Consider the following 17,116-nt stretch of genomic DNA (forward strand, 5'->3'; position numbering starts at 1 on the left):
CAAGACTTCTGATGGAAAGAATGAGCAAAAAGAGAAAGAAAACCAAAGGAAGGGACAGAATCGCCGCTTGGTTTACTTTTGGACTAAAACAATTAGTTATTCGCTGTAATTGAGCACCTTTATGACCCACATCAGTATAACTGATAACATATTAAATTCCTTTCTGTGCTTTCCAGTGGTGTGTAACAGGCACTGCCATAACGGCGGGGTCTGTGTGTCGCCAGACGAGTGCAAATGCAGAAGCGGATGGAGCAGCCCTTCCTGTGAAATAGGTAAGCTGTTAGAAACCATTGGTCACTCCTTTCTTTTCCTGCCTGAAATCCACGTGATTTGTATAATTCAGCAGTCAAAGTGGGAGCTGCTTGAAAAATTGAAATGTAAGAAGAGCAGGAGACATAGTAAAGGGCAAAGCCTCAAGAGGCCTTGAAATTATGTGAGTATTCATAAGCTTGGCTGCTTAGCTAAATCTCAGGGCCACTTACAGGAAAGCCACAAGCAGAATCTTTTTGCATCTTTTTTTAAGCTCATGTGATACTGGAATTTGTCCTTAGTATGAAAATAAAGTTCTTCACCATATCAGCAGTTTCAACCTTGGGAAGCTTGGTATCTTCTGCCAAATCAGTTGAGATTTTGGCATTATATTGATTTACATTTTCATTTAAATGCTTCAAAAATCACCATGGCCATGGACATGAACTCGCTCTGCATTGGCACTGTCCACGCAGAGCTCAAAGAAGTGCTGTCTAACAGTCCCAGTGCCTTAGTGGCAGTGGTGAGGGCAATGCACTGCTCAGTATCCATGCAATTCCCTTGTTTCATTGCTTGTAGCCCTACACTTTTCTCTCAAGGTTAGGAGAAAGAAGAATGGTCTGGCTTTTGGCGATTTACAACAGGATACAGTAAAATCTGACTATGGAGACAGAAATAGGAGGTCTGATTAAGCTAGGAAGACAATGCAAGCGGGTCAGCATGACTTCTGCTGCTAAGTTACCAGCTACAGTTGCTACAGTTCCAGTACTCTGTAGTCTAAGGAAGAAAAATGAACCAAAAGAAGGGAAGTTATCAGAAGCCTGCCTATTAACCAAGGTTTTTTTGGTCTATTTCTTGGATCCAATTTTGCCATTACAGAAGATGGCTTGTAACAGTGTAAGACTGAACAAAAGTAGGTTTAGAAGGAGAATTTAACTACCCACTTCCCCTGATAACTGTAGAATATTTAACTGCTCCTCTTGGCTGCACTTAATACATGCAAAGCACCTACAAAAAACTTGCACTCAGGGAAAAACCATCACCAACAGTCAGCACAAAATGCCAAGGTAAGGCCCAGAATTAGGTACCTATTATCAGTCAGGACTGATAGCTCTGAACCCTATTAGAATAGCTGTAGCTAAGACCTTCATCCCACAGCCAAAGTACTAACGCTGGAGTACACATGCTTTCTTCTCAAGGCACAGCCACTATAGCACTCACCTGGGACAAGGCATGCAAAACTGAAATATGAAAAGAAGCAAGCATGAGAAGTATCTTAATCAGTGCCAGACCTCAAAGCTATAGAGGCAATCTGCCTTTTCCATGGCAAATATTAACGACTAAGACACCTTCAGCCTACATTACCTCTCCTGGCAGGTGAGGGATGTCATCTTCACATCTTTCTCCCTGAGATTTTTTCTAAATGGCAGACCTAAATTATGGCGGACACATAAATTAGCCTAGCTAAGATCCAGTGTAAATGATTGGGATTGCCACTAGCTATTCTGGTTCCCCCTATCTCCTCTTTCTGCCAGAAATTACTCTCCTTGCATTTTGCACGTGTCCTGGCAACAGATGGAGACAGGATTATTCTAAGGGTAGGACAAGTAGCAGCAGCAGAGGTGGTAATTTTCAACACAAAACAGCAGATTTGGGGTTTGTTTGTGTGACAATACCTTAAATGAAAGAATACCAGCCTCAGCTTTCCAGCACAATTTTGTGTGTGCTAGGCAGAGCGTTCCATGGATACTGTTGGCCTTTCCCTCCTAAAGGGTTTTTACAGATGGAAATACAAACACTGACAGAGTGTGGACATCTGTGAACTAGCTGGGACAAAGAGGGAACTAATCCAAATTTACCATTAGCAATGAGCAAAGTCCATTTTGACTTCTTAAGTGATTGCTGCTTAGTCAGAACAGCCTCTCATCTAGACTACAGTTTCACTTTTTTCTCTCTCCAAATTGACATTTTATTTCTCCTTTAGTTCTTCTGAAACATTTTAGTGATGCTTAATTTATTTAAGCTTAAATTTATTTAATTTATCTAATGGGCTATTCTGTAAGACACTGAAAGACAAAAGGGATAGAAGGAAAAAGCCTATTTTAAAGTGCCACTCCATAATAAAATCTGCACAATCGTCCTTATTCTTCACACAGCGACTTCCCAACTGAAATAGTTCACAGCTGAAATACCTTTTTTTTTTTTTTTTTTTTTTTTTTTTTTTTTTACTACAGTCAGGTACTTGCCACATAGAAATATGTCAGACAGCCTTTAATTCCTAATGCCTGTTATATCATCTATAGTAATAACAGACAAATAAACAGGCAAAGCCAGTAGCTTTGTTGATGATACATGAGCCAATATGTTTGTGGGAACTGGCATTTAAATGAGGCAGAACAAACAGAGGTTTTCTGGTGCATACCTATTCAGCTTCCCTGAAATGCCACTCTGCTCTGCTGCACTCAGACAAAGCAGCAAATGGCCAATATCTCTTTTCCAGGTTATGCAGACTGTTTGCAGTGTGGCTGGATTTTGTTACCTGGGGATCGCGGGTGGTCAGGATACCAACGTAAAAGCAAACAAGCTGGGCAAGCCAAAGGAAGATATCAGAAATAAACTATTATATAATATTTGGTTTCATTCCTCTAGCTATGCTAAAACACCACTGAAATGCACCCACTGTGATGACAATGAATAAATAACACAGCCCATCTGACCAGTAAGGATCGTGTGAAATTTATCACAGCATTGCGATATTAATTCCAATGATGTGTGCAGCAGCAAAAGAGCATCTAGTGTAAAGGTTCAGAGTGATAAGAGATTAATAAATTTATCTTACATTCACATACAGCTGTGTGCAACCCTGTGTGCTTAAATGGAGGAATCTGCGTGCGACCAAACACTTGCACGTGTCCTTACGGTTTCTATGGGCCCCAGTGCCAGAGAGGTAAGAAAGTTCTATTCATCATGTTGATAAAGGATGCAGGCTTAAAACATAAACAGCAGCCTATATCATTGCCTGCCCCCACATGCAGTATATCGAGAGATTTGCCTTGTCATAACTCCCTGCATGTTCTGTGGATGTTGTGGTCTGTCGTAAATCTGCATTAAAGTGTTCTTAACAGTACTGTGAAGGAGCAAGCACCTATTTAGGATGGCATTAATGATAACTAAACAATTAATCTATAGCTATTTGAAGCCAATTCTATCTCTGATGAGCATCTAGTCAATTAAACTTTAAAGTACGGCTCAACTTTGTTCATTTTACGTTCTATAGTGGGCATTACAGTGTGTTTCAGAGCCAGATGATTTTTCTTCAGATTGGCCTCCACGTATCACCTGCTCGACCATCCTAACATGTTGTGGATGGGAGACTTACAGGACTTCTTCAGGCCTTTGCTCAAATATCTGATCAAATATCACACAGCCTAATTTTTGTGTAGGACCTCGTTTTGAATCCATCTCCTAAACAGAAGAGCTCTAATCTGAGGCTAATGATGCTACAGAAGTCAAATTAATCATAGAATCGTTAAAGCTAGAAAAGACCTCTAAGATCACCAAGTCCAACCTCAAGTCCAAGTCCACCCCACCATGCCCACAAACCATGTCCCTTATTGTCCCATCTCCACGGGTCTTGAACACCCCCAGGGATGTTGACTTCACCCCCTCTTTCTGAGAAAAAATTTTTCCTAATATCCAACCAGAGTAAATCCTCTTAACTACCCATTCGACCAAGCACGACAGACATGAGGAAGAAACTTATGTTTAGGGCTCAAATAGCTGAAAGATACCTGCATTGAGCTTGGCTTTAAAACTCCCTCCCAAATCTGGAAATATAAATACACTCTTATTACCAAATGAACTATTTCAATATTAAATGTTTATCTCTCTTTCTCTCTCTGTTTTATTTCCCTGGAGTTCCTACGTGAATGCAATCCTAATGCACGTTTTTTGCAAGTGAATGATTAATGACAGTAGAGGTTGCTGGAAGCTCTTTGTTTTTGTGATGATGGCAGGGAAAGCGAGAGGGAAAAATTATGCAGACTCTGTAACTTAATGATTTTTCTCTTGATGTTCAACACAGAAAGTGCTTTTCAACATCTAGTTGATTTGGATAGTGGCTGGATACTGAAGAAAAGCCAGCTTCATTGAGGAAGGGGGAAGAATAGCGCCAAAACAAAGATATCAAATAACAAACACTGATATTTCAAGGGCAGCTGCTTTGGAGAAGCCCTTTATTTAGAGCTAAAAACCAAAGAGGTTCTCTGGGATATTCCCATCACTTAGCTTCAGGTATCTAGAAGAGATTAGGTGTGAAGAGTTGTGTCCCACATTCCTTCCACAAACCAGAGAGAACTGACATTTCAACTGGGCATCGGCAGGAATTACCCTTTGGAAAGACATCTTCTCTACCCCAAATAACCAATAAGCCTCTGCAGACTGTTCTCCCAACACATGCACCTCAATAAAGGGCCTATATTTAGGTGATATTGACACCTGTTGTGGTTTCAGTGCAACAAAATTTTCCCTTTCCTTCTCCAGCTGTCTGCATTCCTCCTTGTAAGAATGGCGGCCACTGTGTTCGAACCAATGTGTGCTCCTGTACTGAGGGCTACACTGGAAGAAGATGTCAGAAGAGTGAGTTACAAAGTTCCAACGTTCTCTAAAACCAAACAGTTTTTCTTCCTTTTCTGCAAGGTCAATGGAATATTTATTCTCTCTGATCTTTATTTTTACCATTGCACATAGAGGACCATAGACCTGTTCACTGGAACAGGTTGCCTAGAGAGGTTGTGGATGACCACTCCCCAGAAACATTTAAGGGCAGGCTGGATGGGGCTGTGAGCAACCTGGTCTACAGGGAGGTGTCCCTGCCTATAGCAGGAGTTTGAAACTAGATTGTCTTAAAGGTCCCTTTCAACCCAAACCATTCTATAATTATATGATACTATGTCTCTATGCTAGGCCTTGTATCAACCTTTTAATCAGAATATCACTATCTCAGGTCATTGTGGGGAGCAGAATGTTTTGCTAGAGTCCTTAAATATTTCATGCATTCAGAGTGAGTCATTCTCATTGTATTTGGAGATAAATGAATTATTCTGCACTAAAGATTTTGTGGAGAAGAATAATAAGCCAAAGGCAGAGCAGCAGAGAACCTTAAAAATATCAGCATCTCATACTAATTATCAGTAAAGGCTAATTTGCCTTGCTTTTGCTCTTGTTACTGAAAACTCCTTCTCCACCTAAGCATCAGTATTCATATTCTATTTTTTTAATGAGAAAATAGATTTTTTCAACAATTTCTGCCACTCAAGGAGTTTAGAATATGTATAGGTAAAGTTTTTATTATTATTATTATTATTATTTCTTAACCAGTTTGAAGTTGGCAAAAGTGGAGCTGTGAAAACAACCATTCTTAACAGGAACAATCTCTGTGTTTCCAGAGCACTTTATGTCTCTTACACACAAAGAAAAAAGCTGGTAAAAAATTCCTTCCAGCAACAGAAGCCCACACCACAACTCTCCTCTCCTTCAACAGAGGGAATCACGTTGCACAGTCCTGCCTGGCTGCAGAGGATACAATTGAATAGTCTGTTCTGGCAGAAAGAAGCTGGAGGAAAGAAAGGAAGAAAAAAACAGATGTTTGGCATTTTGTTTTTGAGGTTAGAGAACATTAGAAAAGTGCTGTTTCCTGCTCTGAACATACTACCACATCTGAAGACAGATCAAAGGCAAAGAGTTGATCATGACTGCAGCCCAGCAAAGCACTCCCCTAAACGCTTCCACTGCTTTCAACACACTGAGCACTTCTAAGCTAATGAAGTTTCTGTTGCCTACCTTGGTACAATCTTTTGTGGCAGAGCTTCCTGAGATAGTGAAAATATTTTTGTGCTGTTTAATCTGAGCCTCCATTCCTCTCCCACAGCCAGGATATAGTCTGTTTTATTTAGCTTCATGTTATAAGAACTTAAAGAAAGGTGCAGGGTCTGGGATGAATGAAGAGAAACTAGAAAGCAATGGCTACAATTTGCTTCCTGACTGAATAGGTGAAAAAAAGTTGAGTATATTTTAGATTTTTTTCCTGTTTACAATCAACTGTACAGGGACTGGTAGCGTGCTGCATAGAAAGCAATAGATTGTTCACAGCTCTTCATAGCAAGCAGTTACTGTTACAGATCTTTGCCTTTGCATGGCTGGTGTATGAACCAGTTTCTCTACCAGAGGATCCAGGTTTCTCCTCTCCCAGACACATGAGGGTCTGGAGGCCACACAGCAACAGCACCAGTACCACACTCAGCTCAAAACCCTTCCAACCAACAGAGAAAACAACTGGACACACCACTCAGAGATGGTCCTCAGCCACACTTGAGAATTCAGACACCAAAGGCTCTTTGAGCCTTTTTACCATGTGGTTTTCGGCACAATTTTAGCATAGACATGATTGGTCAACTGACATACTTGGCGCACATTTAAGGATTAGAATTATATAGCCACGTATTATTAACTTATTTACACAGGAAAATTAAAAAGTGGAAAATTAATTCCATTACCCAACGCATTTTCCTTAACACAGAGGAAAAAGTACCATAGAATCATACCACAACACTCATTCTAAGTTCCAAAGAGTTAAAGCATGTAGTTCTTCTGCAGCATCACTAACTGCAGACATACATATTCTTACAGAGTTACCAGATAGCAATGATGCTTAACGACAACAGAAGAACAATTCTAACCAATTCTTTGAGCACTTACCCCTTGGATATTTTGGCACCGTTCTCACTACTTTTAGGTATTTCTCTTTCCTTTATAAATCTCTCCTGCATGAACAGAGAAACAAAAGCTTCTGTTTGCTTTTGGCAGCTTCAGATTGTCAAGTGGAGGAGATAGTTAAAACTAAAAGCTGTGGCAGCCAACCAAAGACAGGTTATTCCTAAACCAAGCCCAGATTCACTACTGGTTTATTTTAAATGTAAAGCAACACGCCTTAGGATGTTCACATCCATCCCTGTACAGCTTGGTGTTGCTGATACTCTGCCTGGCAGCTGTGAACTCGCAGGGCAGAGTGGGAGCTCCATGCCTTCACTATTCAACCTTAATCATCATTGCTTCCTTGGGGAACAGAGAAAGGCATTCAGCCTGTTCTCTATGTAAATAAACATCACCTCCAAAGAGGCGTAAATCAACCCAGTCTGATTGGCTGCCAGCTAAAATATAAGGCTTTGCCTGGTGCGTTTGCTGATAAATAACTGCCTGGTGATTATGCAAACCAGACACCCACACCCAGGACGGGAGGGTGTCAGAGCTGACAAGGAAATGTGTGGTTATGCATCAGCAGTTGTACAACCTTGTGTCCTCATTTGCTGCGCGTTGTTTTCAATACAGTCGGTCTTGTTGAGCATAAGGAGGTAAACGCTGACAGCACTTCAAAATGAAATATATTTCTGGATCAACTTTGCATCAAGAAAACATACTCCGCTTCAGTAATAAGGAAAAGCTATTTGTCTGTGGTTTAAAATTCCTTTTTGATGAAAATGCACAGCTGTAGCTGTCTTGGAATTTCACTGATTTCATGAGACTCTAACACTGTGTTCACACGAATTCCCAACACGTTCTTACAAACATTAAAAGCAAATAGATCAAATGTTATGTATATTTTCATTGGACTGCTTTATAAATAACTTCTTCTAACGATAGCTAATAAAAGCTGAGTTCACTTTTCATATGAAGGATCGGAGTGAAGAAAAAGAGAGGAAAAGAGATTCCTGGGACCCCAGGTTTATCCCTCCTCTGCTGCTAGCGAGATCATCTCTGAGCAAAAAGGCAAGCCACAGCTCCCTCTGGAGCTTATCAGCAAGCAAAGGGCACAGGAGAACAAGGCCGAATTCCTCCTCCTCCCTGCTGCAGAATACCAAGCAGACCTCATCCTGTCCTGCAGGCCCAAGCTCTCCTGCCCTCCTCAGCTGGATGGGTTTATTGAACGGCTTCAAACAGAGGCTACATTCCTGCTCACAGCTGTTCTATGCTATCAGACCCATCCAACGCTGGGAGTTTGCAGATTACATTTCAAATATAGTAGATAATTATTTCTCTGCTTCTATTCCTGCAGACAGGATTTATAGCCAGTACACAGCATGCAGCATAACCCTAATTCATTCTTTTAGCTCTACTTTTTTCTTACCCTTCCCCTTTTCTCTTTCCTTCCCAGCATCATGAGAACTTTACTTGTATGAAATCTAGAGACAAACTAAATTGGAAATGTGAACACCAGGTTTCAAAAGCAAATTTTGCTCAGCAATGTCACAGTGAAAGTCTCTGACTTCCTGAATTCCAGCCCTCCCATGCCACATTGCTGTAGATTATTTCCTTGTGAGTTGTGTAAGCAGGAAGCTTTACTGCTCAACAAATTACACTTCTATTGAGTTATCATCTTAACAACCGGCAGTATATTCTCTGGTACATCCACACTGAGCAGGCAGATTGCCTCAAGCTGTCCAAAATCAGTGAGTTTGCAGTCAAGAGCTCCAGCATCCCTCCCACACAGCTGAGCATGGAACAGCCCATGTGCCTAATTCAATGAATGGAGCCATCATTAGCCTCAGACTTGCTTTTCTCATGTCAAGGATGTGCTTGTAAGCAACAATGATTTGGCCAAGGTTTCTGGACGGCCAGTGTCCTCAGCAAGTGGGTGTTTGGAAATAAGTTAACAGCTGCTCATGTGGAGAGGCTCATAACTGATGTAAACTGCACTAGTTGTGCTGACAGGAATAGAAGGATTGGCAGGTTTGCTTGTTGTCTAGGTGCAAAGTCTGGGGATTTTGAAAGGGAAATACTGGTCTCAGTTCTTACTTGATTTTGAAGCTTGCGTAACAGAATAGGCTGTATTAGATGTCATCTTCCTTCCTTGGGCAAGATAAGCAACAGAAGACAAAGGAAAAAATATTCAGGGCCACTACTGTCTTTCCCGTTCTGCTGAGCATAAACTGATCTGTGCAATTTGCATGGGGTGAATGTGGTGAGCTCTGACTTCCCAGAGACAGAGAGACAAACTGGAAACAGTGGCTCAAGGGATAGTCTGGTTGTGGTCTGCACTCAGAGCTCTTCTCCTCTCTGCTCTCTTAGCAAGAATGTGGCATAAAGCCATTAACTGGCCTTTTGTCAAGCTATGTTTTGTTCACATACAAGTAGCTGGTGCATTTATTTTATCAGGAGCTTTGAGCACATGCAGTTGTCTCTAAATTTATTTTTCAGAAAGAGAACAAGAATGTATTTGGGTAAGAACTGACTATATATCCCAAATAAGAAGCAAAGAAGCCTTATTAAATTTTTATTCATTCCTTAAGAAAAACATTCCCAGACTACAGAATGATTTTTGCAGGAGTAGCAAATCTGGGGTTTGGGCCAATATTTCTTTATATGTACTTAAATGCACTAAAGAAATGTGTCTGATTTGCTGCTATATGTAAATGCATACTTAAATAGCAGGGATTCCTGAACTGACACATTTCTCTTTGCCGTATGCTTCCACGTGAGGATGAGTGGCTTTTCAATGACTTGATTTCAGTAACAATACATTCTAGGGTCTATTTCTAATTAAAATATTTTAATGTCTTTTCTTAAAAAAGGGGTGTAAAATCTACCACAGGGAAAGCACAGGGAGTGAACAGTTCTGGAAATTACATTGTCTGCTGGACCACAAAAAGACCTTGGCAGTACATCGATTCTCATGTAAGACTTAGCCTACTTCCTAAGACAGATAATAGTGCTATGAATAAAAGATCAGAGCAGTGCCAAGGCGGACAGTACTTCGTTTTCTGGAAGGGCTCCCACCCAAGGCAGGTGCCTTCTGTGGATGAGCTCCTTGCTTCCCAGCTGGCCATCAGCCAGGCCAGGGACCTGATGTTCTTCCTTTTCTTGCCTTGAAGCTACCTCCCATTTCACCACAGTTCTTTTCAGTTCCTCTGCTTCAATCTCTCTTTTTACTTTTGCACGGGTGAAAATACACCAACTCGCATCAAGCATGGGTGGGTTTAGCCCACTCTGAGCAATGAAAGCACACCTAAATGGCAGGCCATAATGCAAGGACTGAAACTGCAAAAACAATCAGCGGAGAAAAACAATGTATATGAGAATCCCTTTTCACTTCTTACTCAGGCATGACAAGGAAACAGCTCTAGAGAACAATTTATACACACACCGTAATGGTTCGCTGACCTAATAAAGCACAGAGCATTCCTCAATGAAGAGAAAATGTTACCAAGCGCAAGATCCAAACAAGATGAGAATATAAGTTGTGCTGAGAGTATATTTCACAATTCCCTACATTAATTATGTACTAACAGTCACAAAGATGAGAATAAAGAATAGCGAGACACTCTTTCAAATTAATAGCATCGCAATCAGACTAAAACCAATTGGTAAAAGAAAAAAGGTTTTGCTAAGGATCTCAAAATCTGCTGGTTCCCAGCAGACTCTACCCCAGATATACCTTATGCACACCTGAATATGGTGTCATTTCTTTGTCAACTGAGTGTTTACATCATTCTGAAAGACAAAATACCACGCATCTATCCAAACACCTTAACAGTGCACCTCTAGGAAGAGTTTTACCTGATAAGAGACAACAGGCAAAGGGGGAGAAATATTTCAGTCCCAACGACAGCAGACAATCCCCTATCTGAACTGGAGCAGCAATTCCTTACTTTTTTCCACAGTGTTCTGGGTTTTAAGAGCCTTACCCACCGTGCCCTGCCAGAATCATTCAGAAATGCAGACAGAGAGACCAGGATCCTTTTTTGCTGGCATAAAAATTGTATTATCTGATGAGAGTGAAGTAATGGCACAGATAGGAGCCCACTACATTGCACATCAACACGCAGAGCTTAGTCTGGCACCTCAGTAGTTATGCCATCCTGCATCCATTATTTTCCCCATTTTCTTTTCTGATCTAATACCCAAATTAGATTTATTTCCTGCTTTAATAATTCTAAAGGCACCCCCAGGTACATCAGAGCACACATTGGTACAAAGACCAGACACAATTAGGCAAGGCCCTGGCGTCATACTGCAGTCTATATGGCCTACAACTTTTCAGGCAATTTTTTTCTTCTGAAACGTGTGCAAGGTTTGCCAGAGCTGTGTGGTAACGTGAATACATTATCAATGCAAACTGTCACAGCACCCATCACAACTACATTTACAGCTCCCTCTGTGTCTTGTAGTAATTTGTTCTCCTGCACTGCATCCCTCAGAGGTTTCTACCAGATTATTTTTTACTATTCAAAAAGGTAATTTATTGAAGAATTGCTGTGCATCTCTGTTAGAAATACGTGAAGCAAGAAATGGGGCTGAGCAAACCTCAGAATAATTGGTAGCTTGATATGGATAAGGATCCAAATTTTAGAAGAACCTTGCACAAAACTTGCAAGCTTCTTATACACACAAAAAGTTGCTATTTCTCAAAATTTAATCTAAAGTTATAATTACTGATACGCACTGGGTTACATATCTGAAGTTACTTTGCTAAAGCTTGGGTATAAATTTCTTTATTCACAAATACAAATCCACAGAAATGAGGAGTTTCCGAGAAACTCAATCTTTGGAACAAAACACATGCCTAAAACTTAACATTTGTAAAACTATTTTCTGGCTGCCCTTGAAACAGAAAAATTAGGACAAGTAATTGCTACTGTCCCAAACCCACAACATGTTTTTTAGTGCTACGTGCAATTAGGACCTCTGTGGCAGCAGATATCTCGGTACATCCATCTTGCTAATGATCTGTTGAGCATCAGTTATACCCTCTGAAGTATAGATTGATGTTTTTTACCTCAACTACTTTCTGGCTACTGTGAGGGCAGCAGAATCCATAAAAGAGTATTTTTTCACCAGTTTTGCGATTCATTTCTTCAAAGGATTAAAGATCATTCAGCAAGATCAACTCTTTATTTGGAGCCTGGAAGCATCCAGCCAACCCCTTCCTTACTGCACTCGGGACAAGAGTTCATTTGAGCAGTACTGCTGAGATGCATAACGCATCCAGAGAGAAGTGGAACCTTGCTTCCAGTCAATCAATTGAACTGTGCTATTTCATCAAACTGCTGACCTGGCTCTCCAGTTCTCTTCCTATAAAAATATCAGCAGCATCTTTACATTTTAAGGCTACATTCACAAGGTTGCTGTATTCCTGGCACAGATTTTCTCCTCCGTTTCTGTGTTTTATCAATAGGTGATGTATATTACCAATAAATATTGGAAAAGAAGTGCCAGTTTTAACACAGCAACCAACTGCTTTCACAACTACTGGCTTCGTTTTTATTCTCAGCTTGGGTTCTGTCATCTGTATTTTCCTGACAAGACCAGTCGGTGTTATTTTTAAATCTGTCCCATGCTCTCTATCCTTACTGTGCTGTACCTCCCTAGCTACAGCTCTTTGTTTTTGAGAATGTCACACCACATCCAGATAACCACTAAGCAGAAAGGAGAAAACGAACATTAAAACAACACGTACAAAAGCCAAAACTGCGACTGATCAAGCATCCTACTTCTCAAAAGAGCAATTGAGAGAGCAAGTACAAATATGTGCTAGGACCACAGAGAAGTCAGTCCAAAACCAACACCAGCCTGAAATAAAAGCCATGCCTGTGAATCATGTACAAATAACAGCACAGGGATGGTGACTTAAAGGACACGTTGAAGTCTGTATCTACCAGTAGGTGTTCTTTTGGCCACTTTCCTGTGTTCTTTGTCAGTGAAGATGTAGCCTGATGCGTTACCTTAGCTGGCCCACACAGATGTTACTGCTTGAGGCTATTTTCTCTCTTCCATACAAAGGCAAAATACATTCAGAAACAGGTCAATTTGGTCAGCTTCTACAGGGGGAAAAAAAAAAAGTTATCTTGAAAACTGCGTCTTCTAATCAGCACTGCAGTGTGACACATTGTCTCCTCATCAGCAGCTTGGCTCAGGATACACGATGACAGGTAATTCTTGATTCAGAAAGAAGAAGTCAGGGCACTCATACTTTCAGGGAAGCACATGGATGTTCAGCTGCACCACAGGGTACTCCTGAAACATTTCAGAAAATCTCATTTTGCTAAGATTTTGGAAGCCTGATTTAGTATCTCCTCTGTTTTGACATAAGGGCAGTGATGAAGACATTTGACAAAATTGCAAGCTTTTCACTACTTATTGTTATCCATTTCTAGTTAAAAAGGTCCAATGGTGTACTTGCATTGAAAAGTGGCTAGGGTTCAACCTAAAGTGTTGTTTATCTGCTAATGCATAGTGAAAAATGAGTCTGAAGGAAATATCTGGCTTCTGTTAATCAATGTAGACTGATGAGACTTTTGATAGATATTGTCACCATTTGAACAAGACATTGCTCTTAATTGCTTATAGTGTATGCAGAAAAGCATACCAAAAGCATATCCTTTCACTTTGCATAGCAGGGATATTTTGCTTAATACTACGCATGCTGCAGAGAATGCCCAGGGAAGTGGCAGAGTCAGCGCCCCTGAAGGTGTTTAAGAAAAGTGTGGATGTGGCACTGAGGGAGATGATTAGTGGGTGGAGATGGGTTGGCAGTTGGACTAGATGATCCTAGAGTTCCTTTCCAACCGTAAGGATTCTATGATTCTGTGCTTTAAGGGAATGTTTATTGTCAATTTGTTGTGAGAAGTGGAAAGGAAGACTCTGGAACTGTAAGTGCTACTTACATCAGGAGTACCTACTGGATTTTAGAGACAACTTTTTTTTCCCATAGATTTTTAGTAATCTCTGGAAATAATTATTTTGTACTAAAACTCTTCTCTTTGGCTGACAAAGCAAGAGGTTAGCTACCTAGAGGTGAACAGGTAACTGTGGAGTTCCATGATAAAAAGAGTTGCAAGAAGCACTTCGCTGGGTGAGGCCAGCCTAAAGGGTCACAGGAAATTTTAAGTGATTGTAAGGTCAAAGTGCTCTAAAGCCATCAAAGAGAACTAACTGTATGACAGAAACTTAGCAACTGGTAAGTCTCATTCAGTACAAGTGGAACTGCTTACATTTTGTACAATGTTCTACGCAATGCCTATGTTTTATCTTAACACCTCCTGCCACCTGTTACCTTATCAAATCAACCCTCACCTGAAAAACAGCAACTAATCATGCTTTTACTTTAACCTCCAACACAGGCTTACCTTATCTAACTTGCCTGTTTTAAAAAAACACCATATTATGGAAGTTTTAAATAGTGGCCTTCACACTCCTTATAGAATTGAGTAACACTTACTGCATGCAAAATTCTGTGCTTCAGTTCTTACTGAAAAGCATAGAAATGCTGACGTTGACACCACAAGGAATGGGATTAAGGCTTTAGTGATACTCGCTGACTTCTAGCAAGCTTGCACTCAGGATACTTAGACAGAACAAGGCTCTCTCCACCCCCAGTGATATGCCCTATCAAACTGCAACAAATAGAAGACGCAAATGTGTTTCCATCCATCCATTCCCTTAAGGCTGGTTCCCAAGTCAGGTGGAAAACATATCAAACCCCTGTTGTCTTTGGGTCAGGATGCTAGGCATTTTTCAAGGGGAGGAGAGGGAAAAAATGTGAGACTTTTCAAAGTCATGCCAGCGCCTGGGAGGATTACGATAATTCGATTTGCTCTCCTAGTGTCTGATAATTTATTTAGTTTTCCTGTGAGAGGCTGTAACATTTTTGTTTGCTATTTTGAAATTGGAGCTCCTCCACAGAGGCCAAGGAGTGGGACTAGAAAGGATCAGAACTAGTTATAATCAACAAATGTTGAAGTCTGCCTGATGGGTATTGAGATGGAATTGTATTTAAGAAAGTCAAAGAAAGGGAGAACAAGGTAGAGATATCAGACAGAAAAGGAGGGGAGATAACACTGCATGCATTTACATAAAGGTGCCTTGTGTATTCCCCATCTCGTTGAGAAAGTGTCTGCCCAGGAAGGCAGAGAGCCAAGAGTGCCTGTCCAACCAGGTATGGCCCTGAGCTTACATTTCCCACTTAAGTTCTTCTCTTAGTTCTGTTGGAATTGAACTTCCACAGATTTATTGCCTAAAGTGAAAGATGCTGCAAGCAATAAGCAACATTAAAGAAGTTAAAGAACTATTTTCATGGTTCCTTGTTCGTTTGTAAGGCAGCTGAACAACGAGAGAAATAGATCCCAAGCTGAAAATCTGTTTGAACTGTAATGTTTTACTCAGACCAAGACCAGACCTCCCCTGTTACTTTAAGTTTTACTGAATTACAAGGCAAACTGAGCCAGAAGAAGTTCAGTTATATATAAACTGAAAAATAAAACTGAATCAAAAAGTGCAATAGTTAGCCTCCCCTCCAGTAACCGAAGGAAGCATCTGCTGTCATAGAATATCTCAGATACCACAGGAAAACAGTACAATGTTTTGTATTAGGTGAAAAGTACATTAAAAATTTAAAGGACAAAAAAATTAGAAACAAATTGGAAACCTCTTTTTGAACAAGTACCACTGAGCTTAGATAGGATCCACATTTCTTCTGGTCTCCAGATGAAATCCATGGATTTCAGCAATATGATCTTGGGACAGCAGGTCAGCTATGAGGACTTTATGGTCTGTGAGTATCATAAAGCTGGGAATTATTTGAAATCTAGATCTGAGATTTATAGTTTGAGGTCAGTTTTCTAAATAGTGAATATCTAAGCTATTTTATAATTGAAACTAGAAGCCAAACACAGCACAATATAAAACTGGATGTCAGAAGTCTGTTATGGGTGATCAGAGATCAAAAAACAGGAGTGAAGTAAAGGGGAGTTGGGGGAGGGGGGAAAAGATGAACTCAGAGTTACAGTTGTCATAACTCCTTAAATTCATCTAGGTTTTGACTGGCATTGCAGCACTTTCTGAGAGTTCAGCAAGAACTCTAGATCCCTGTTAGCCTTAGTAAGCAGATGCCAAGATTACAGCATGGATCAGGAGAAATGGAGAAAGAAGGAAAAAGAAGATGACAGTTTTAGGGCTTGGGTCCAAGCAACCCTTATAAGCATGGGTAAGTCTGCCCTGCCTGAGGGCAGGTCACCATGCTGAGAGACTTGTGAGCTTTGGCACAGAGCAAAATGCAGATTTAGCAGCCAAGTAAGAGCAGCCACGGAGCTCTTACAGCTGCCAGTGCCTCATCTACACTGAAGGAACAGAGCAAGTGACCAGGACACAAGAAGCCACAAAAACAATAACTCGGTGCATCACATTCTTCACTGCCATAGATATTCTGAGGAATAATTAGAGAATCTAAAACTGCTTATCTAAAGATGCCTGATCGTATGCCTAAGAGAGGAACCAAAGATCATTCTCCCACCAGATAACACTGGTTGGTTTTATCTGCATGCTGTTTTTTAAACATAATTCCTATTTTGAGGCTGTGGGTGTGTTACAGTACATTCAAAGCTCTGCACAGTGAGGTATTGTGAAAACCAGAATTACTACAGCATTAGCATTGAAGAGTTGGTCTTACTGCTGCTGTGCCAAATGTCATATTACAATCTCAAGGCTAACACAGGTACCATGGTGCTACATTTTAAATGCCAGCCCCTTGGTACCTGGAGAAGATCTGTGCGCAGATAGAACTGCTGCTGACTGCCGCTAACAGCAATGGGACGCTGCAAAATCCCACTGTGCCCCTAAAGCTTAAAAAAGAGCAGAAGCCATTCCACAGAAGTATATTTCAAAACCTTGTCAGACTCCTCCTTTCATTCCCCAGTCTGTTTACTAGGTAACGCTGCTTTCCTTCCTTCCACTCAGTTATCAAATACAAACACCTTCTTCCATGCTTCTACGTAAAAGGTAAATCATTTCTATTCCCATCATGCCAGCACTGTCATAT

At 40.7% G+C, this 17,116-nt stretch overlaps 1 protein-coding gene and 1 long non-coding RNA gene across 10 annotated transcripts in view; one reads left to right on the forward strand and one right to left on the reverse strand.

The window, feature by feature from the left end:
* LOC128077358 (von Willebrand factor D and EGF domain-containing protein-like) overlaps positions 1–17,116 on the forward strand; it is a 287,642-nt gene that overhangs the window by 256,108 nt on the left and 14,418 nt on the right. For all 9 annotated transcript variants that reach the window (XM_052676473.1, XM_052676478.1, XM_052676472.1 and 6 more), the window contains 3 exons: positions 177–272; positions 3,101–3,196; positions 4,792–4,887. In XM_052676473.1, coding sequence (XP_052532433.1) covers positions 177–272; positions 3,101–3,196; positions 4,792–4,887 — 288 coding nt within the window. The remainder of the gene's footprint in view (positions 1–176; positions 273–3,100; positions 3,197–4,791; positions 4,888–17,116) is intronic.
* Positions 1–17,116, reverse strand: part of LOC128077361 (uncharacterized) — a 189,300-nt gene that overhangs the window by 63,373 nt on the left and 108,811 nt on the right. The window lies entirely within an intron of this gene.

Source organism: Tympanuchus pallidicinctus, unplaced genomic scaffold, assembly GCF_026119805.1.
Source record: "Tympanuchus pallidicinctus isolate F22 unplaced genomic scaffold, pur_lepc_1.0 scaffold15, whole genome shotgun sequence".
Classification (NCBI taxonomy): domain Eukaryota; kingdom Metazoa; phylum Chordata; class Aves; order Galliformes; family Phasianidae; genus Tympanuchus; species Tympanuchus pallidicinctus.